Here is a 22,638-nt window from a genome sequence, read left to right as displayed (position 1 = left end):
CCTGAAGCGCAAGAGAGGAAGATCGGACTGTGGTCTGATTTGCTGCGAGGAAGAACTGAACATCTTAATCGATCCCAACTGTCAATGAAGCAATCATTCACCAAAGCCCTATCCAATTTACACTCAACATGATCAGCCCCCCTTCTCCCATTCGACCAAGTATATTGAAGACCAGTGCTTTCACTCTCAGAAAACGCCCCATTATTAATGAATTGCCTAAAATCCCGACAACTGCCCTCAGGAGGCCCCCTGCCAGTTTTCTCATGTGCTCCTGTGATGGCATTAAAGTCACCCATGTTGAAACACCTTTCCACAGGATTTTGATTTGACAAAATTAATTAAGTGAAATTAAATATTCTACAACACACTAAGTTTAAATGCTTTGATTTATTGTTACTAATGTGTTTGTTCAATGTTGAGTTTATAATTTATTATAAGACATAAAGATCATAAGGCTCAAGCCCTATATGGAAGTCAAGGCCCAAGTCAAACAAGCCCAAGATCACTCAGCCCGCGTATTTCAAAACGCTGCCGTTGAAGTAATGAAACGCATGCTACGCAAAGAAGGATCCAGAAGATCCACGTAGACAACTTCGGCTAGAAGCTGCTGAGCTGTCTCGACAAAACGTACAAGACAGCCACTGACCACAAGACAGCTTCCAGACAAAGTATTTCCTCTTTTAGTACAGATCAGAAGACGCAGCAAGCTGTCTGGTTGACGTTACCTAAAATGGAGGAACATACTGTCACACTGACCGAAGAACAGAAGATGCTGGAATCTGATTGGCCAAGAGAACTGCTGACAGACTGAGTGAAAACGACCTGTAGCCGTTTCCCTCCAACGGTTATTTCGAAATTCGAAATAACCAGAAGCTCTCACAGCTCTCTATAAATAGAGCATTCAGAATCCACATTCAATAGAGAACTTTGAGCTAAAGCCGTTACGCTGACCAAACGTGTATAAAAGTTCTCCATCAAAAGCAAAGCAAATTCTTACACTACAAGCTTATTCATCTGTGTAAAAGTCTAGAGTGATTGATCCTCAATCATCTAAGGTGTTCTAGCAATTGTTGTTTATGACAAATCTTAATCATTTCTAGGAATAGAAAGGAGAAGCTAAGTACTCGGTTTTAGTACTTAGTGAAGTAGAATAGAAGTGAGTAGAGGTATAGAGGAAGGTACTCTTGTTATACTCAGCTTCTGATTTGTAAAGGGTTTTCGAGTCTCTACCTTTAAAGAGCTCAGTAGTGAATTGGAAATCTCGGAACGTGTTCCGGGGACAGGACGTAGGCTTAGAAGAAGCCGAACCTGGATAACTCCACTGAGTGAAGTATTTCTAACCCTTAACTCCTTAATATATTGCTTGCTTAAAACAAACTAAAACTGACCAAGTAAAAGAGGTCAAGCTGAGTTGTGCGCTACCAACGAGTTAGTTCAGGAATAGACTCTAAGTGCTATTTCCTGACCTAAGCAACGAAGCTGACCTAGTCACTAGTTGACTAAGCCAGTGTTTTGCTGATTGCTAAGTGCCGCTGTTACATAATCTTTTCTCAAAGGAAAGAAATCTGCCCTAATCATTTTAAAAAGGTAAAATAGTTCCTAACCCCCCCTTGGAACTATATTTGCAACCTTACAAGGGACCAACAAGTGGTATCAGAGCTTAAAAGCTCATTACTAAAGGTCTAACAACCTTGAGTTGATCCATACCATGGGTGAAAACAGCACTCGGTTTCTCCCTGGAAACCAGACAACTCAGATATTACCTGAGGGGCTGTCCATTACTAGGCCTCCCCTATTCTTCGGGTCAAACTATACCTTTTGGAAGAATAGGATGAAGAACTTCATTCAAGCTACAAACATGAGTGCCTGGCTATCTATAGTCCAAGGCCCGTTTGTACCTGTGAAAGTTGTTGCTGGCCAGTCAGTTGTTAAAGATGAGATTGAATGGACAGAGGATGATCTCAAGAAGCTTCAAAACCATGCTTCGGCTATCAATATGCTTCACTGTGCGCTCGATACTGCAGAATATAACAAAATCTCAGGTTGTGAGTCGGCACAAGAGATCTGGAAGAAGCTGGAAGTCACCTACGAGGGAACAAACAAAGTAAAAGAATCCAAGGTGAATCAGCAGATGAGACTGTACGAGCTGTTCGAGATGAACAATGATGAGGGCATTTCAGACATGAACGCAAGGTTCACCAACATCATTAATGAGCTCAAGAGACTTGGGAAAATCTTCACTGAGGAAGAACAAGTCAAAAAGATACTCAGGAGTCTTCCAAAAGACTGGCAAGCAAAGAAGACAGCAGTTGAGGAAGCTCAGGATTTAACCACCTACAAATATGACGAACTCATCGGTTCATTGCTGACCCATGAGATATCCATGAAAAACTTTGAGGTGAAGGAAAAATCTGATGACAATAAGCAGAAGTCACTTGTCATGAAGGTTGACTCCACTGACGGGAGTTCAACTGATGATGAGGAGATGGCCATGTTCACAAGAAAGATGAAGAGGCTATTCAGGAAGAACGATAAATATTCCAAAAAGCCTTATAGAAAATTTGACAAGTATAAGGCTGACTCAAGTGACAGCAAATTCAAGAAGGATAGCTCAAAGCCCATTACATGCTTTGAGTGCCATCAAGCTGGCCATATTAAGTCGAACTGCCCCACGCTGAGAAAAGACAAGAAGAGTGGGAAGAAGGCAATGGTGGCTACTTGGAGTGACAGTGATGAATCTTCATCAACAGAAACTGAGGCCACCGAGTCAGCAAAGATATGCTTTATGGCTGACGAACTTGCTGAGCCATGCGTCTCTGAGCATGCTGACCCATCCATCGCATCAGATGATGAAGAGCAATCAAATGAGGTAATTTCTCTTCCCCAACTCAGAAACGATATGGTTAATGCCCTGAGTGATCTCTATACACTTGTTAAGAAGTGTAATAAAAAGGTTAGAGCACTCAACAGGCGCTGTGACGAAGTGGAAGAGGTCAAACTGAGTGACCTCAGATACCTTCTTCAAGACAACTCAGTTTTACATGAAAATATGAAAACCATTCATGAGTCTGTCTCTGAAGTCCAGTCGGTTTCCAAGAAACTGAGGAAGGATGTCACAACCATTCAGAACCAACTAAAGGTTCCAAACAAAAACAATTTTCCTCTGAGAACTCAGCATCAAGGTACTCAGTACCAAGGTACTCAGCAGAGATGGAATCCCCAGCGAAAAGTCCAGTGTGACTTTTGTGGGAAGTTAGGACACACTACTAAAGTGTGCTGGCACGCTCAGCACTGGGGTGCTGACAAGTCAGTAAAAAATCCTAAACAGAAGGTCAGTTGTGACTTCAGTGGAAAGAATGGCCATACTGTCCATGTATGTCGCCATAAAATAAAATATGATGCTATACCTGTTGCACCTAACAAGTCAGGACCCAAAAAGAATTGGGTACCTAAAAGTAACTAGTTACAATGCAGGTAAGCCTGAGATGTGCCGAGAAGTCAAAGATGTGGTATATTGACAGCGCATGCTCAAGGCATATGACGGGTGATGAAACTCAGTTCATCACGTTTGAACGTAAACGAGGAGGAAGTGTAAGTTTTGGAGACAACAAGAAGGGTAAGATAGTAGGCTCAGGAACCATCGGAGGTAATCCTACTATTGAATCTGTCTCCCTAGTCAGCGGACTCAAATATAACTTACTCAGCGTAGCTCAGCTATGTGACAATGGGAGAAAAGTTATATTTGATGCTACTGGATGTAAAATATACGAGGGTAAAACTAATGACTTAATTTTAACTGCCCCTCGGATAGATAATGTCTTTATGCTAGACCTAGAAAAGAAGTTTTCAAAAACTGTATGCTTAGTCACAAAGGAAGAAAATTCCTGGCTATGGCACAGGAGACTTGGTCATGTAAGCATGGACCTCCTGGCCAAATTAGCAAGAAAGCAATTGGTTGAGGGACTGCCTGAACTTAAATTTCAAAAAGATCAACTATGCCATGCTTGCCAAGCTGGAAAACAAACCAAACAATCTTTTCATAGTAAAAACATTGTCTCAACTAAACGTCCGTTAGAGTTACTACACTTGGATCTCTTTGGTCCAGTCCAGCCGCTGAGTCTGGGTGGAAGAAGATTTTCCTTGGTCATTGTAGATGACTTCTCTCGGTATACGTGGGTTATCTTGCTGACCAGCAAGGATGAGACCTTTGAGACATTTTCAAACTTGGTTAGAAAAATTGAAAATGAGAAAGACCTAAAATTAGCTCATATCCGTAGTGATAACGGTGGAGAATTCAAAAACCAAAAGTTTGTTGAATTCTGTGAAGCCAGCGGCATTGACCACAACTTCTCTGCTCCTAGAATGCCTCAGCAAAATGGGGTTGTTGAAAGGAAGAACAGAACTCTGGTTGAGATTGCCAGGACAATGCTGGATGAGCATAGGCTTCCAAAGTATTTTTGGGGAGAAGCTGTTAACACAGCATGCTATATTCTGAATAGGGCTCTAGTTAGACCTATACTTAAGAAAACCCCATATGAACTTTGGAAAGGACGAAAGCCCAACATTGATACTTTCGTGCCTTTGGCTGTAGATGTTTTATCTTAAATACCAAAGATAGCTTAGCCAAATTTGATTCAAAAGCTGATGAGGCTATCTTTCTAGGCTACTCAACAAACAGCAAAGCATACAGAGTTTTTAATAAGAGAACTCAAGTATTAGAAGAATCTATACATGTGCAATTCGATGAAACTGACCCTGCAGGAAGATACCAGCCGCTGATAGAAGATGAACCAAACTCAGCACCTGCTGATCAAGAACCAGCTACTGAGTCCTTCACAAAACGGCTGACCAAGAGTAAGAGTGAACCTAAGATTACTTTCACTAACCCATCTACTTCTGCAGAGAATGTTGAAACACAAATAGAACAAGACACGAATCTACCCAAGGAGATAAGAGTCCCAAGAGGGCATTCAGAAAATGCAATTCTTGACTCAGCTGGAAATACGCTGATGATAAGGAATCAACTAAGGAAGTATCTCGGCAATGTAGCTTTCGTCTCAGTTCAGGAGCCGAAGAACTTTGCCGAAGCTGAGCATGACGAATTCTGGATGAATGCCATGCAAGAGGAACTCAACCAATTCAGGAGGAATAATGTATGGGAGCTAGTGCCACATCCAAGGAGCCAAAAGACCATTGGAACGAGATGGGTCTTCAGGAACAAGCTGGATGAACAAGGAAACGTAGTCAGAAACAAGGCAAGACTTGTAGCTCAGGGCTACAGTCAGCAAGAAGGTATTGACTACGGTGAGACCTTTGCCCCAGTGGCAAGGCTAGAAGCAATTAGGATTTTATGTGCATATGCATCTTATATGAATTTTAAACTGTTTCAAATGGATGTTAAAAGTGCATTTCTTAATGGAGTAATAAACGAGGAGGTCTATGTCAATCAGCCTCCAAGGTTTGAGGATTCTAAGTTCCCAAACCACGTTTACAAACTCAAAAAGGCTCTGTATGGTCTCAAGCAAGCACCACGTGCTTGGTATGAGAGGCTGACCAACTTCTTACTGACTAGAAATTATGTCAGAGGTCAAGCTGATACAACCTTATTCATTAAGAGAAAGGGTAAAGATACCCTGCTGGCACAAATATATGTAGATGACATCATATTTGGTGCTACTAATGAATCTATGTGCAAGGAATTTAGCAAGCAAATGCAGACTGAATTCGAAATGTCAATGATGGGAGAACTCAACTTCTTCCTTGGACTTCAAATTAAACAAGGAAAGAATGGCATATTCATCAGTCAAGCTAAATATGCCAAGGAGATATTGAAGAAATATGAACTAGAACATTGTAAGCCAATATCCACTCCTATGAGCACTGACACTGTCCTCTGTGCTGATGAGAATGGTAAGTCAGTAGACAGCAAGTTGTACCGAGGTATGATTGGCTCTTTACTTTACTTAATAGCAAGTAGGCCGGACATTCAGTTCTCAGTATGTTATTGTGCTAGATATCAGGCTAACCCTAAGGAATCCCATTACATAGCTGTAAAAAGGATCCTTAGATATTTGCAAAGCTCAGTAAATGCAGGTTTGTGGTATCCAAATACTCATGACTTTACACTCATTGGATACACTGACGCTGACTATGAACGGGACAAGCTCGAAAGAAAAAGCACCTCTGGAGGATGCCATTTCCTAGGAAGCTGTCTTGTATCTTGGTTCAGCAAGAAGCAGGCGTCAGTAGACCTGTCCATAACTGAAGCTGAGTACATTGATGCTGGAAGCTGTGTTGCTCAAGTCCTATGGATTAAGCAACAGCTTGAAGATTATGGTGTTCAAACAAAGACAATTGAAGTCAAATGCGACAACAAAAGTGCAATTGACCTCTCAAAGAACCCAATTCAGCACAGCAGGATGAAGCATGTCAGCATAAGACATCACTTCATCAGAGATCATGTACTCAAGAAAGAAATTAAGCTGACTTATGTGCCAACAGATGAGCAGCTTGCTGATATCTTTACAAAGCCTCTAGCACGAGAGCAATTCAGCATACTGAGAGAAGCCATTGGTATGTTTAATCCACTGTCTTAAAATTCCTAAGTAAAAATGTGATATGATGCATGCTGAATGAGTGATACCATGCTGAGTGCCTAAAGATTTTCATTCAAAATCACATGCCCAGAAATAAATGCACACTGAGTGAGTTATCTCATGCCGAGTAACTAATCTCTATAACTATCCGTTGAACAAAACTAACTACTCAGAATATGAAACGTTTATAACAACACACGCTGAGTAAAAGTAATTATTAGCATTTAATGCCACCACACGCATAATGACACCTGTACTGCGCATGCGCCGAATACGTCTTAAAGTGTCATAAATGTCAGGGTTTCTGCCGATTGGACAACCCAAGGGCAAAATCGACCTAAATTCACACGGAAACCTAAGTTAAAAAATCTATAAATAGTGGGTATTTCCCCACTACTTTCTCTCTACGCGTACTGAACTTTAGAAAGCTTCAGAATTTTCCTTAAGCACTTCAGAACTTCAGAACTTCAAAAATGTCCTATAGCAAAAATACCTTCTCTCCAACCCTCAAAACCACTAATCATGCTGGTCCTTCAACTAGCATGATAAGAAGGATGATTAAGGTACACTCTTGGACCAAGAATCAAGAAGTACTAAGGAGCCGATACTTTCCTTCTGGTTTCGTCTCTTCTGAGAAACCATTCTGTGAATGGATCGAAAAGAACAAATGGAAAGGTCTCTTCTCTCTTTCCGGACAAACCTATCCCACGATAGTGAGAGAATTCTACTCCAACCTGCACGTTGATGCAGATGACTCTGACTACTTAGAGACCACAGTTAAAGGTCAAAAGATAGTGATAACCCCTGATTATCTAGCAACACTGCTAGATATACCAAACACAGGGATCCAGTTCAGGACAACAAAGGAGCCAATACCAAAAGCCATCGCAGAAAAGATGAAGGGGTTCTGTAAACCCAGAGACCACAAAGGAGAAGTACCCAGCACCTGCATGGGTAAAAATCAGAAGATGGTCCACTTCATGCTGACCAACTTCATCTTTCCTAAACTCAGCTCACCCTCATCTGCCTCCAACTTTGAACAATGTTTCATCTGGCATATGCTGACCAGCACTCCATTCAATCTTCCTGTCTTTTTGGTCGGAGCTTTTCAACGAAGTGGAAGGAAGCTCCGTTTGGGTTATCTCATCACAAAGATAATACAGGACAAGAATATAGAGACTATATGTGAAATAAGTTCATCAGGAAATGTTATCACTGCAGGTCTGTTGAATGGACTATCACATAGTCAACCCTTGAAAGGATATGATGGAAATGGAAGCACCGAGAAGGAGGATATTATGGCTGAGATTGAGCAAGCCATTGGAGAAATGGAAAATCTAACAGATCTGGAGCAGTCTTCTGAAACTGCTCAATCTGATGAGGGTACAGAACCAACAAATGAACCTAAAACTGAGTATACTTCTACTATGCCATCTGAGATTGCTCAAGCTGAGAAGGAGAAGAAAAAGGGAACCTGCTCGAAGGATATTCGTACTGTCCCAAGAAAAGTAAGGCTAATGCAAAGAAACAAGAAGAAAGCTGATCAGGAAATAGCTGAGTCAGCTCAGCAGAAAATGAGAACAGCAGGAGATATGGATAAGGGAGAAGAAACTGTTCTTGAGCCCAACATCACTCAAGAGGATTCTCTACAAAAACAAGCCTCTGTTCCTCAAAATGAGAAACAAGCCAAAAACCCTGCTAGTCCAAAAGAAGCTCAAATTCCACCTTCAACTCAATACCAGAGCAACTCAGCACCTGAAGTCAACACACCCCGTAGTCCTGTTGCTACTCAAGGCACTCAGTGCGAGCCCACTCCTACCCAATTTGCACACCTAGGTGCTACTGAATCAGGACGGCGTGTCATTGCCTCAGCTCACACTCTGCTTAAAGAACAAGTTCATCCTCCACCAAACCATAACCAGTCCACTCAAGATCAGTCCTCTCATCCATCTGTAACTCACCAAATTCTGCGTGAAATCCATGACCTGATCAACCACTTCTCTTCGGTTCAGGCGCAGCAACCAACCCAAACTCAAATGACCAAAATGACCGAACTCATGTTGACTATGGTCAATCACATGAATTCTTTGGAGGGTCAAATTCGTCTGCTGCAAGAACTCACCAAGTCCACTGCCCCTACCGGGAATTTGCCTACTGTTGATGCTGGCAAAATGGGGGAGAAAAGTGGCAATTCAGGAGAAGGAACTCAAAGTTAGAAGTTAGGGAAGAATTTAGAAGGAAGAATTTAGAAGTTAGGAATTCCCTATGAATGTCCTTTTATTTTTATTTTTATTCAAGCAATTTAATATGCCTAACTTCTTTTGTTATTCATTTTTTCAAATGCTAAGTATTATCTGAATGCATGCTGCGTAGAAATTAATGATTGAACCTGTCTAAACTAAACCATTGAACAAATAAATTACTCAGCGCTCTGTCACTATACATTACTTCCGCTGAATACTGAGTAAAATAGAATATGTCCCATAAGCTGACCTATACCTGAAAACTGATCTTAGACTTATTCAATTAAACCTTAGAATGTTTAGGATAAAACTAAGTCAGTAGCTCAGCCCTGACGGGGGAGTTCACTTAATCAAAAAGGTCAACTATCATGGGGGAGCTCAACGCTGAGTTCCTTGCTGATTAGTTTTGCCAACATCAAAATGGGGGAGTTTGTTGAAACACCTTTCCACAGGATTTTGATTTGACAAAATTAATTAAGTGAAATTAAATATTCTACAACACACTAAGTTTAAATGCTTTGATTTATTGTTACTAATGTGTTTGTTCAATGTTGAGTTTATAATTTATTATAAGACATAAAGATCATAAGGCTCAATCCCTATATGGAAGTCAAGGCCCAAATCAAACAAGCCCAAGATCACTCAGCCCGCGTATTTCAAAACGCTGCCGTTGAAGTAATGAAACGCATGCTGCGCAAAGAAGGATCCAGAAGATCCACATAGACAACTTCGGCTAGAAGCTGCTGAGCTGTCTCGACAAAACGTACAAGACAGCCGCTGACCATAAGACAGCTTCCAGACAAAGTATTTCCTCTTTTAGTACAGATCAGAAGACGCAGCAAGCTGTCTGGTTGACGTTACCTAAAATGGAGGAACATACTGTCACACTAACCGAAGAACAGAAGATGCTGGAATCTGATTGGCCAAGAGAACTGCTAACAGACTGAGTGAAAACGACCTGTAGCCGTTTCCCTCCAACGGTTATTTCGAAATTCGAAATAACCAGAAGCTCTCACGGCTCTCTATAAATAGAGCATTCAGAATCCACATTCAATAGAGAACTTTGAGCTAAAGCCGTTACGCTGACCAAACGTGTATAAAAGTTCTCCATCAAAAGCAAAGCAAATTCTTACACTACAAGCTTATTCATCTGTGTAAAAGTCTAGAGTGATTGATCCTCAATCATCTAAGGTGTTCTAGCAATTGTTGTTTAGGACAAATCTTAATCATTTCTAGGAATAGAAAGGAGAAGCTAAGTACTCGGTTTTAGTACTTAGTGAAGTAGAATAGAAGTGAGTAGAGGTATAGAGGAAGGTACTCTTGTTATACTCAGCTTCTGATTTGTAAAGGGTTTTCGAGTCTCTACCTTTAAAGAGCTTAGTAGTGAATTGGAAATCTCGGAACGTGTTCCGGGGACAGGACGTAGGCTTAGAAGAAGCCGAACCTGGATAACTCCGCTGAGTGAAGTATTTCTAACCCTTAACTCCTTAATATATTGCTTGCTTAAAACAAACTAAAACTGACCAAGTAAAAGAGGTCAAGCTGAGTTGTGCGCTACCAACGAGTTAGTTCAGGAATAGACTCTAAGTGCTATTTCCTGACCTAAGCAACGAAGCTGACCTAGTCACTAGTTGACTAAGCCAGTGTCTTGCTGATTGCTAAGTGCCGCTGTTACATAATCTTTTCTCAAAGGAAAGAAATCTGCCCTAATCATTTTAAAAAGGTAAAATAGTTCCTAACCCCCCCTTGGAACTATATTTGCAACCTTACAAGGGACCAACAACCCAGAACTAATCTTTTGTCACAGTCAATCAAAGAGAGAATAGAGTCCCAAATGTATCTTCTTATGCCAACATTATTATGACCATAAACATAAGATATTTGAAACTCAGATTGGTTGAGACTGTACCTCAAAGAAATATGCTGATTATGATTGATAAGGATGGAGCAGCGACTTCTGCTTCCGATTTTGCAAAAAAGCCATATAGAATTGATATCATTGTGTGCAACCAGCTGTAGACCAATTGACTCCCAAAAGGTGGTATGGATATGATCAATATCAACCATAGGTTCAGCTAAGCACAGAAGATCAGGATGATTAGTTCTGCACATTGATTTGAGGGTTCTCTGAGTTCCCAGGTTTGCAATTCCTCTACAATTCCAATATAGAATGTTCATGTGTGATTGATAGGGGATTCAACCCGCCCTTTAGGACGCAGGTCAATAGATTTTCCTTTAGATTTCTTACGGGCTGTTATCCACTCGCTGCCTTCGGCAGCAAATTCGTTCAGAGTACCTAATTCCCTGCTGCGAGATCTGAGCATATGCTTTTCCCATTCAGGGGATTCAGAAAGAGAAAAGGCCTTCTTTGGGAGATCTATTGGAGAACGAGTAGCCATATCATCTGCGTCCAATTCAGCCCGTTCATCGTCATCCTTACTATCTCCCTAGGAGTCTCCATTCATAGCTTCGCTTACCTCCGGTCTGTGAAGAACAAGCTGAAGTCTGTTATCAGCCCCTACTGTTTCCATACCCGGCTGAAGAGAACCTTCACCTCGTTTCAAAATGTGAACCTGCTTTTCCTGCTTATCAGCCTTCAAACCATTCTGCTTCTGAACTCTTTGCCAGTTCATACCTTTCTCTTGTTTATCCTGTCTGCTCGTCTGGGCTTGCGGCTTAGAGACAGAGGGATTTCTGCGGCAATTGACAGAGGAGTGACCAATGGCATAACAAGTGCCGCAAAGTGGGGGGAGGTTCTCATACTCTACAAAAATCCACTGCTTCTGACTATAAGTGTCAATTCTTAGCCTGTCTTGAAGTTCACCATTTAATTCAACATCAATAAGCACCCGTGCGTAGTGACCGAATTCTCCATTAACCGTATTGTTATCAAATCTAAGCGGGACCCCAATCGCTCTAGCAATGTTGGCAAGAATTCTGGAATCCCAGAACTCCCAAGGTAGGTTATAAAATCTTACCCAAACCTGAGCAGATGTGGATTTATGAAGGTCCGGGTTGAAGCCTGGAGACCAAGGCGAGAAGCGGATGATGCCAGGTTTGAGAGAAATCGTACCTTGACTCCAAATAGACTGCAGTGCCTTCTCGTCAGGCATTACAATTTGATAAAAACCCTTACCAAGGGAGATTAATTTCCAGTCGAAAGACCTCTTCCATATCTGATTCAGCTTATATTTAAGCTCAATATGCTTCCATGGCTTCTCACCTTTGCTGAGAGACACCCGACCAATGACTGAATGCTGAACAGCTTTGATTCTCTCCTCATAAAGCAATTGAGGAATTCTGACCGCCCTAAAGCCCCCCTCTTCGGAGATGAGCGATGTAGCCGGGTTGAGAGGTGCCGAATCAGTTGGCGGCGCAGGGATCGCGGTTGAGGGAGAAGATTGCTTGAGGATGTCGGCAAAAGAGGATTTAGGAGATGCCCGTGAAGAGCTTGCAGCAGAAAATTTATTGAAGGAGGCTTTATCAAACAGATGTGCAATGGCGAAGGGTGCCAAGTCGCCGGAGACCGGCATGAGGGGAGACATGACGAGAATTAGGTTAATCGCTCCCAAACCTCATAGTTTTCTCATTTGAACAATTGATATATTTCGTATATAACATTAGTTAGTATACCCTAATTTATCAATTTTTTATTAGTCCTTTTTATATATTAGTTTGGAAATGAAACTCTAAATTCAATTATCAATTTTTTATTAGTCCTTTTTATATATTAGTTTGGAAGTGAAATTCTAAATTCAATTATTAATTTTTTAATTAAAAAAGGGATAAAGGAAGAAGACCTAGGGAATCCCAACAAGGTTGGCATCCCCTAAGCCCCTAAACTCAAACCCGAATATATTAAAAGAGAGAAAAGTTAAAAAAAAAAACCAACAGAATGAAAGACAAAGCAAACAAAACTAAGCGAACTGATACAAGACTCGGCCGTTACAATTGTCCCAGAGAAAGCTAGAACAGAAAAGCAGAAAGAAGTCCCACCACATAGCAGCAGAGCTAGTCCTACCAAAATTTGCCAATACGTCGTCAACCTGATTCCCTTCATGGAAGACGTGAGAAACCGCAAAATGCATAACAGAAATTTTGCCTCGACATTCAAGCCAATCCTTATGCAATTCCCAATGAACTGTGATACCCATGTCTCGAAGGAGAGCAACCACGTAGCTTGAATCACTCTCTAACCAAAGGCGCCTCTAACCTTTGTTGAAAGTCGTGCGGATCGCGTAGAGGGCTGCAGTGAGTTCTGCAACGTGCACCAAATGACAAGACGTAGGGAAAGCAAAAGAGCCAACCGCATGGCCAGAATGATCTCTGAAAACACCCCCACAGCTAAAATTCTCCTGAGCAACCGAGGCATCAGAATTGGCCTTAATCCAACCATGCGGAGGCGCAGACCAATGAATAGGCAGAATCCGAGGAGCTGATGATTAACGATGCAAGACATTAAGCGTCTCCAAAATCTGAAGCTCCACCGTGGAGTTCCAGACAGTGCCAGACGACAATAAGTCTGCCCGACGGGTTTGCAACCACAACAGGCGCAAAGCAGAATGAATGCAGGGAAACAAATCCGAGAAACTTGCATCGTTGCGGATCCGCCAGATAACCCAAATAAGATGAAAAGTACAAAAATAAATCTTGTGGGGAGAGAGAGAGAGAGAGAGAGAGAGAGAAAAGAAGAAGAAGAAGAAGAAGAAGAAGAAGAAGAAGAAGAAGAAGAAGAAGAAGAAGAAGAAGAAGAATGGAGAAAATTGTGTAATTGATTTTTATTTTTTATTTTGGGGTTTGTTTGTGATAATTAGATAATAAGTAGGTTAATTTATAAAATAAATAAATATAATGACAAAATTAACTCTTTTCCCTTTAACTTTTAACACTGTTAGTCAATTTGGCATGTGTTTGCTATCGGAATGAACCTCAATGTACCCGTTTGTAAATTTTTAAACTACAAAGGTGTCGATCGAAGTGTAACCACAATGTTTATTTTTGTACTTTTTCCTAAATTATAATAAATAATAATAAAATATATATAAATAATTATAATTATAATAAATAATAAATAATGATAAATTACTGAACTGAAAATAAATTAATTTAACTTAACTTAACTTGGTTATACTGAAATTAAGTTAAAAAGAATCAGGCTAAATATCTTAAAGAATGCATTAAAAAGGTTTACCATTCTCTTTGGAACGAGAGTCAATTCTATTGATTTGAGATTAATGACTTGAAATATGAACTTCCTCTATTGTTTCACACGAGAAATGTCTGATTGAATCCATAGTGTACTAGCACCATCAAATACGATTAATCCAATTAATCGAATCAAAAAAGTGTTTGATACAGTTTGTTCTTCAAACTTTTACAAAGAGCTCTCTAAACTAATGTTGCACAAAGATATTTAACCTAATATTGTTTTAAAAGTACATTATATACTTTTTTTTTAAAAATTGCGCAATGCGCTTACATTAAGAAGAAAGAAAAATCCCCACCATACCCGGATGTGATTCGAACCCATAACCTCCCAAGACAAGGTAAGCTCTTAACCACTAGGCTAAGAGTTTCACCACAAAAGTACATTATATACTTCCTAAAACAGAACCTAGGCCTACTGGAAGGGGGGCACATGTGATTTTAATTAGGGGGAAGTTAATTGATTTTAATCTTAATTAAAACAATTATCTTCCTTCCTAAATCAAATTAGTTAGATATATAATAATCTAATTAAATTTAACTAAATCTTAATATAACCTTACAATTTATTAACAAAAGAGTTATGAACACACAGTAAATGCAAATGTAAATGCAAATCCAAACTCGTTACCGCATGTCCCTGTAATCCCAACCTTGTTGGAGGCAAATCCTACAATGCACTAAGTATCCCATATCTATTAATTGCACATTATGATATCTGCAATTTGAGAAGAGTAAAGAGAATATACAAGGTATTCACATGCAAACCCCTGATTGAGTTCTTCCAATCTTAATATACTGCTATTTGTTAGAGTAACGGTTAGTGTAGTTGAATGATCATCCTATTGTCTGTCTTCATTGTATAAGAACATAATCCACATCATCATTAATCCCGTCCCCGGCAGTTGGGGTCAAGTTGTTCCTACGAACTTGAGCATGAGTCTCTGCCTCGTGCTGAAACATCTTCACTAGTTCTTGCAGTTCCAACTTTCTCACTTCAACCTTTTCTTCATTCATCGGCTTCTTCAACCCGAGGTAAAGCAACCCAACTGCGATTAGCACAGCGCCTATGAAGAACAGAATGGCTGTAAACAGACCAAATGCATATGGTGTATTCACTGATCCAGGAATCCCATCAACATTGATCCCAAACAACCCAGTAAAGATCGAAAGGACAAGGCCACAGCCTCCGAAAACAGCCAAGTTGTGGGTTACGCGTAGACTTTTGTCCTGAAATTGAAGATATCCACTGTGTTAATAAAATCTTAATAAGGTAAGTCCAATGAGGGTTGAGAAATTGAAGATATCCACTACCTGCAACCATGCCCGAACAGTGCTTTGCATGACGTCTTGAATGGTAAACAATCGACCCCGAACTGCTTCTTGCTCCTCCATCATTTCTCTTGTACTCTTCCGTATATCGTCTAACAGTGATCTTGCTGCATTTCCCCTCAGATGATGACGAAGCTCGAAAACGATCTCTTCTCTTGCATGGAGTGACCATTTCACTCTAATGACCTGCACATGTAATAAGCTAGCTTTAAGAAACTATCTAATTTTTGTGCAACACCACTCCTCTTGTGCTAAGATTAAGTTTACAATTGGGCTATCTAATGATGATTAGTCAGATATCAAAGCAACAGAGGGGTTATCTTAGCAGAATCACAGAAACACATCTCATATATAATATTTACTCAAATAATATGCAAAGCAAAGATAGAAGAAGAAATCACATCACAAGATAAATAATTACACAAACTGAAACAGCGAAACAAATAATGCGGATACACAGTCAAGTATGCACCACATCCATGAGCCCAATTACCACATATTACATTTTTCATATAAATGAACTGGTGAAAGTTTCTCTAAACAGAAGCTTACTTCAAGAGAAAACAGATGAACAAATACCTGTCTTGATAACTTTCTTATTTCTTGGTTCAAAATAACACCCAAGAGATTCATATCTTCATGGTTTCTCCTGTCAAATGATATCTTTGTAACTAAATTGTAGGTGAAAAATGTAATTAATTTGCATTTATGGAGAAACGAATAAAACTTGTACCGGAACCTGTTCATAAATTTCAACTCAATCTCATCTGCTGTCCCGAAGATGGACTTGCGAAATAATCTAAAAAAAGAAACATCGAAATTGGAGAAGGCAGGGTAAGTTTCAATGTCATGAATACTCGAAGCTAATACGTGGGTCAGGCAATATTCAATGCTGCAGACATAATTTAACAGTAAGGCCGGCCCTGCGCCTAGGCCCGGGGTGCGGCGGCCTAGGTCCCAGGGCTGGAGGGGTCCAAAAAAAAAAAATTAGTGTTACATTTATATATGAAAGTTAATTTTGTTTTAATATAGATAGTGATAAAATAATACAAGAGGGTCTAATTCTTTCTAAAAGACGATTGATAAAAAAATTTAACAAGCATGTCCAACCTTTACACTTTAATTAGTAAATTTTATATTAAAGGGACCCTTATTGCTTATTTTTCTTAGGGCCTCTAAATTGTGGACCGGCTAATACCATCAAGAAATTTAAAGCAAATTGAGTTGAGGTTGATGAAATACGTATTAAAGAATCAGACAAAATGAAACCGTATTGTTCACTTTTTACATCATTACCTATCATCCCACCGAGTAAGGCGCAGAGCTAGTAATGCTATGACATCATGCACTGTTCTTGGTGTGTTATAACCCCCCGCAGAAAGAATCTCCTGATCAGATCAGACAATTATAGGAAGACTGCAAATTGGACTCTAAATGTTTCAGCTCTCTGCTCCAATATGAAGATTCAAGTAAAGTACAACCAACCTGAACTTCAGTGATGCCCAAAACATTGACTTTTGACGCAGACCCCTTAATGTGCAGGGAAGTGATTAGAAAATTCTGTGCTTGCCATGAGCGCAAAACAATAGGAATATCATCCTCTTCAGCAAATGGATCACCTGCTGATTGACCCAAGAGTTCAAAGAGCAGCCCTCCAGCAACCCTTACAGGTACCTTTGTAAAAACATAAAGCATAAATAAGCATCCAGTATAACACTGTGAAAGAGAAACTAATGCATGATTTCTTTCAAACTTTAAGGTGAAATGTGAGATTTGAACCCTCCAAATGAGTTACAATCTGCCTGATAAAATACTTAAGACTAAATTTTAAACCCAGGATCAATACATAACTCTAATCTTATGGAATTTCCTATAATTTGTGTACTTCCACCTATGTCAAAAAAAATCTCATTCTAACTCTATGGATAGTTCAGGCAAGTGAACCATAGTACACAACAATACCAGGTCAATGTGACAATGTTGGTAAATTTGAGTGAAAGGAATCAAATACCAACATAAGCACAATTACAAACCCAGGCCATAGACATATATCAAAACATAGCATGACATGACATTAAATTACATGTAGCATAACATCAGTTGGTTCAAAAATAATCCACCTACCTCATACAAGAGGTGTTTCATCCGTTCACTGATCAGTCGACTTTCATCTCTCAAAGCCAAACTAATGGCAGGATGTAACCAGTGAGCATTATTGAGCCAGGTCTGCACAGAGGGCTGGCAAGCAGCAACATGGCACCACCAAATAGGCCCTGCTGGGCGCTCCCAGTAGGGAGCTGCTAATTCTGCAACAGTAAGATCCTCTTCATCCATCAACTCCAGAAGCTGTGTATCCCAGCTACCATCAGTTTGCACCATTTGGACAAGTTCTGAAATCCTAGCCCACCCAATAGGTACCCAGCGACTGTCGTGTAGTCTTTCTATGGCATTTCCTGATTGATCAATATGACTGTCTTTGAAGTCACTCAAGGGGGCATTTTGATTACCCTTAAACTCTCTAATGGATGAAGATTCCAGTGATCTGCTCCTATCCATTTGTGGGGAAGACTTACTTAGTCCATTTGCTTGGACTTGCATCTTTGAAGTAGATTTTGAGTTCATTGATCTCCTATACGTACCATGGCCTCGAACGAACTCAAAGGCACAAATTAGCCCATCTGTCCAAAGTTCATTGCCAGATATAAAATCTCTGCTACTCTGATATTTGTGGCTTTCTGGTTTCTTCACTCTATTGTTTTGCAGAATAGAATGGTCGTCATCCATCTCTCCAATTTTCGATTGTCAACTATGCATTTTGCAAATGCCAACAAACAAGAGGATGACGAATGGAAAATTACAATTTGTTTCCTTCCTTTTGTTCAAAAGCAAAAAATGTCCGATTTAGCATAACAAACTATACTGGTGAAGTATCCCAAATTTGTCCTGCTACGATATGAAAAGGACCTAACAAAATAACAGTAACATAATTTAGCGCTCGGATATGATGATAATAATAATAAAGAGAGTTTAAATAGTACATTACTGAGAGGACAAATTTTTTGAAATTCTTAGGCACAGATCAAAATGTATTCAAAGTTCATACCAATATGGCTAACAATATGCATTCTTCTGTACTCGAGCTTGCCCAACTAAAATATGAGTTTAAATAAATAAACGCAGCATTTACAAGCAAGTCAGATAAAATTTATTCCGACTTCACATTAGACAATTTATTCTGAATTCAGGCTGCCGATTTGAGTGCACATCCAGACGAATTCAAAACAGAGACAGCAATCATATATAGCAGGTTTCACGATTCTCTTCCAATCTGAAGAAGTGAAACAATCACATCATATATATCCAAGTTCACACAGATATCCAATAGTAACGACAATTATATGTCATTCCGGTTCATAATCAACAGACCACAGACAGCAGAAAAACATTACCAGTAGACTGCAAAGGCAATTGGTAAAGTGTTTCAGGTTTTTCCTTTATATATTAAAAAGAGCAGAGAGTAATGATTTTAACGAGAAGAAAACAAGTAAATATGCTTAACTTAATACGGAATTAATCATTAATAATGGCAAGTAAAGAAGCTTGATGATAGGAAAAGAGAGATTACCAGAGAGTGGAAAAAGAACGAATCACAGTTTCTGATTTTTATGCAATTAAAGGCGGAAAGATATTTTTATTCTTCAACAATTTGAAAGAGATGCTTATTCTTCAACAGCTTGAAAGAGATATTTCGAAGAAAGAGAAAACGACGTGGAAAGGATGGATGCCTGATTCTCTCAACGGAGCCGGAGGAGCGGCCAGGGGGAAGTTTAACAGTGGACTGAACTGAACAACTCATTAATCTCTCATTCCATAATCCAGTCCAGATAAGTTTGGGCTCCCAACAGGGAGGATAACGTTTGATAAACACGTGGCTTTTAAAATTAAAATTATTGTATTAACGGTCAAATTTTGGTATCAACTCAACTGAAGTTTTTTTTTTTTTAAAAAAAAAAAGAATTGCATTAATAAATCTCAACTGGGCAAAAACTTAAAGGTACAATAAAAACGAAACTCGAAATACAATCATAAATTTGAAGACAAGTCTCTGATCGGGAATGATGAGCGAAGGCGTGAGCCAGTCCGTTGGCTTGTCTCGGAATGAACTTGATAGAGTAGAAGTCGTATTGATGGAGAATGGTTCGACATTGCGAGAGAATGTCTCCAAATTCAGTGCAATCATCTGTTCTGTGGTTGATACCGTATGCTACTGTTTTTGCATCAGTTATAAATGAAACTTTCTCTAGTCCTTTGCTAGCCACCCATTCCATAGCATGAAGTAATGAGAGGGCTTCGCATTCTTTAACTGATATCAAACTTTGCAGCGTTATTGTTCTCCCGTGGATAAAGTGACCTGCGCTATCCCGAATAACAACACCAACGCCTGCCGTTGAAGACGAGGAAAACGTCGCTGCATCAGTGTCACAGGCCAAAAAAATTGACAGGGGTGGGTGCCATCGCTGGCAGTGGACCTGCTGATCATGACTCCGCACCACAGTTCGAGTTTTAATCCGCTGAGCCTGAAGCAAGTCGAGTAGAGTGTTACGTGCTCTGTAACAAATATCAGTAGATGAAGTAGCCAGGTTCGACCAGAGTTTGTCGTTCCTCGCTTTCCACAAGCTTCAGCTCATAACCGCTAGATAGTCCGCCTTATCATGGGGAATTCGAGTGAGGATATTCAAGAATTGAGTATTGAAGTCTGCATTCGAGTCAAAACCAGAGTTGAACAAATTATCCAGCCGACTTTCTAACCATAGCTTCCTCGCAACTGTACAGGATTCAAATATATGTTGAACGCTTTCATTAACTCCACCACACTGCGCACAAATGTTATCAATGATCATCCCTCGTCGATAGAGATTGCTCCGTGTTGGCAGCAAATTTCTGACCACGCTCCATATAAATAATCTAATTTTCCATGGCACCCTTAATTTCCAAATCGTGTCCCAATCCCCAGGGTGAAATTGAGAGGGCGATGTTTCCAATGAAGAGGTCAGCCGGTAAGCAGATTTCACTGTATAATGGCCTGAGGCCTCCGGATGCCAAAGAATTTGATCAGGGCGACCAGTTCAGGGGATGATAATTTTCTTAACAGCTGCAATATCTCGAGTTAGGAACAGTTCTTCCATCAGTTCAGTATCCTAATCAACCGAATTAGGAATGAATAAATCACAAACCTTCAAGTCATCAAGACCAGCAATCTTAGGAGTGTGTAGGCGCAAATTACCATCATCTCTAAGCCATGGGTCGTTCCAAACATTGATGGACTTCCCATCACCGATTTTCCAACGGATACTATTTTGAATCACAAGCTGGGAACACCAAATACTTCTCCATATGTAACTAGGTGAATGACCCAATCGGGCCTTCAAGAAATCCCCTTTAGAAAAATATTTGACTTTGAAGATCTTATTGGCAAGAGAATTGGGTTCCATGAGGAAATGCCAACCTTGTTTTTCCAACATAGTGATATTAAATGTCGTGAAATTTCGGAAATTCAGCCCTCCAAACCGTGTAGGAATGCAAAGCCGATCCTATGATAACCAATTCATACTCTGGTCGCTTATCCCTTTATTACCCCACCAAAAAGAGTTTAACATTCGTTGTATTTCATCAGTAGTGGAGATGGGAAGTAGAAAGACACTCATAAAGTAAATAGGTATAGCCTGACCTGCCGAACGAATTAAGGTAGCTCTACCAGCTTTAGACATAGTCCGATCTCTACACTTCTGAAGTTTCTGCAACAATCTATCTTTAAAATGGGAGAAGATCGCCTTATTTTTTCTACCCACCATAGATGGCAGACCTAGATATTTACTCGTCGTGAGTGAGTTAGACACCCCCAAGATAGCCGACATAGCAATTGACAGCTCTGGTGCCACATTGCTACTACACAATAGCCCTGATTTATCATAATTAATAGCCTTGATATGTCATTATTACATGAAGTGACGTTTCAGGAATCTTATCTTGAATTCCAAGGATTGGGGGTCCCCAAAGTAGGCCTTTTGGCCTCCTCGGGAGGGAAAATTGACTCTATCAAAGGGGTCAACCCGTCTTGGAGGGACAAACTAACTTAATAATGACATATAAGATTATTATCGACTCACATCTCACACAAATACTAAATATATGTGACTTACTAACCATTTCAAATTTTTTGAGGTTCCGTCTATCAATGAATTTTGCATCTACATTAATCTCGAACTCTTACAATTGGTTCATTCTTGCAAGATACATAACTACATCAAAAGAATCGCAAATCCGTACTCACACCTTTATATCCTTTTCTTATGAATAAGCATGTTAGAGGTCTTGTGAATCCTAGTAGGGGGCTCGAGCAAGAGGATCTCTTATCCTTTTATTTGTTCCTAATATATGTAGAAGGGTTGTCAGGTAGAATCAAATGGGGGAAACAGAGACAAGCTTTTCGTAGGGTGCGTGCAGAGGTGGTCATATCATTAGCCATATGTTATTTGCGGGTGATTCCATCATTTTCGGGAGAGCTAATAATATGGAGGAGGAGGCTGTTAAGAAGTTGTCTGGTTATAGAACGGTTTCAGAGAAAATGTGACAAATCTAAAATTTATCTCAATTTAAAGGTCAGTCATGAGAGGAGGAACAATTTAATCTTATTGCTGAATGTAAAGGAGGTAGAGCAATTTCTTAAATATTTAGGTGTATGAAGTTTTATTAGGAGATCAAAAAAATACATTTTTGCTTTTTGATTGAGCGCCAGAGTAAGAAAATTCACGATTGGGAGAGAAAATTTTGTCTAGAGAGGGGGTGAGGAGAGGGGTTTTAATTAAAGTAGATGTCCACACAGTGTCGCAGTATATCATGTCTTGTTTTCTTCTATCTTAATCATTTTATCGAAAATTCATTCTTTGACTGGTAAATTTTGGTGGGGAGGCATATAAAAAAGCCAATGTGTTGGCTTTCATAGGATGTCCTCTACAAAGCAAAGTTGGAATGAGGATTGATTTCAAATTTTTCAGATAGTAATATGGATTTCGTCTTTAACTATTTGTCTGAGGTTTTAATTAAAAGGGTTTCATAACATGGTATCATAGGCATAGCCTATACTTATGTAAGGTTTTATTCCTTACCGTTTTCATGCTATCATTGTACTCTTCTTATTATCTAATGAAATGTTTGCATTCTCAAAAAACAAAAGTGATTAAGAGTTCGATTTGGTAACCTCA

General features: G+C 39.7%; 1 protein-coding gene across 5 annotated transcripts; it reads right to left on the bottom strand.

The window, feature by feature from the left end:
* Window positions 1–14,592: 14,592 nt before the first annotated feature.
* Window positions 14,593–19,261, bottom strand: LOC136233493 (uncharacterized). Of its 5 annotated transcripts, none has more exons than XM_066023164.1 (8): window positions 19,002–19,261; window positions 17,501–18,340; window positions 16,862–17,050; window positions 16,673–16,764; window positions 16,110–16,175; window positions 15,956–16,025; window positions 15,359–15,562; window positions 14,593–15,274 (listed from the first exon to the last, which is right to left on the bottom strand). In XM_066023164.1, exons 2-8 carry the CDS (start codon window positions 18,158–18,160, stop codon window positions 14,900–14,902), a joined length of 1,656 nt encoding a protein of 551 aa, XP_065879236.1. In that variant the 5' UTR covers window positions 18,161–18,340; window positions 19,002–19,261; the 3' UTR covers window positions 14,593–14,899. The 5 variants fall into 5 exon arrangements, with proteins under 5 accessions (XP_065879236.1, XP_065879239.1, XP_065879238.1 ...); XM_066023167.1 differs by having other exon boundaries at window positions 16,116–16,175; XM_066023166.1 differs by lacking the exon at window positions 19,002–19,261 and adding an exon at window positions 18,826–18,899.
* Window positions 19,262–22,638: the final 3,377 nt, after the last annotated feature.

The sequence above is a fragment of the Euphorbia lathyris genome, chromosome 6 (genome assembly GCF_963576675.1).
Source record: "Euphorbia lathyris chromosome 6, ddEupLath1.1, whole genome shotgun sequence".
In the NCBI taxonomy this organism is placed as follows: Eukaryota; Viridiplantae; Streptophyta; class Magnoliopsida; order Malpighiales; family Euphorbiaceae; genus Euphorbia; species Euphorbia lathyris.
Note: the sequence above shows the minus strand (reverse complement) of the source record. Positions and strands in the feature narration are given on the sequence as shown.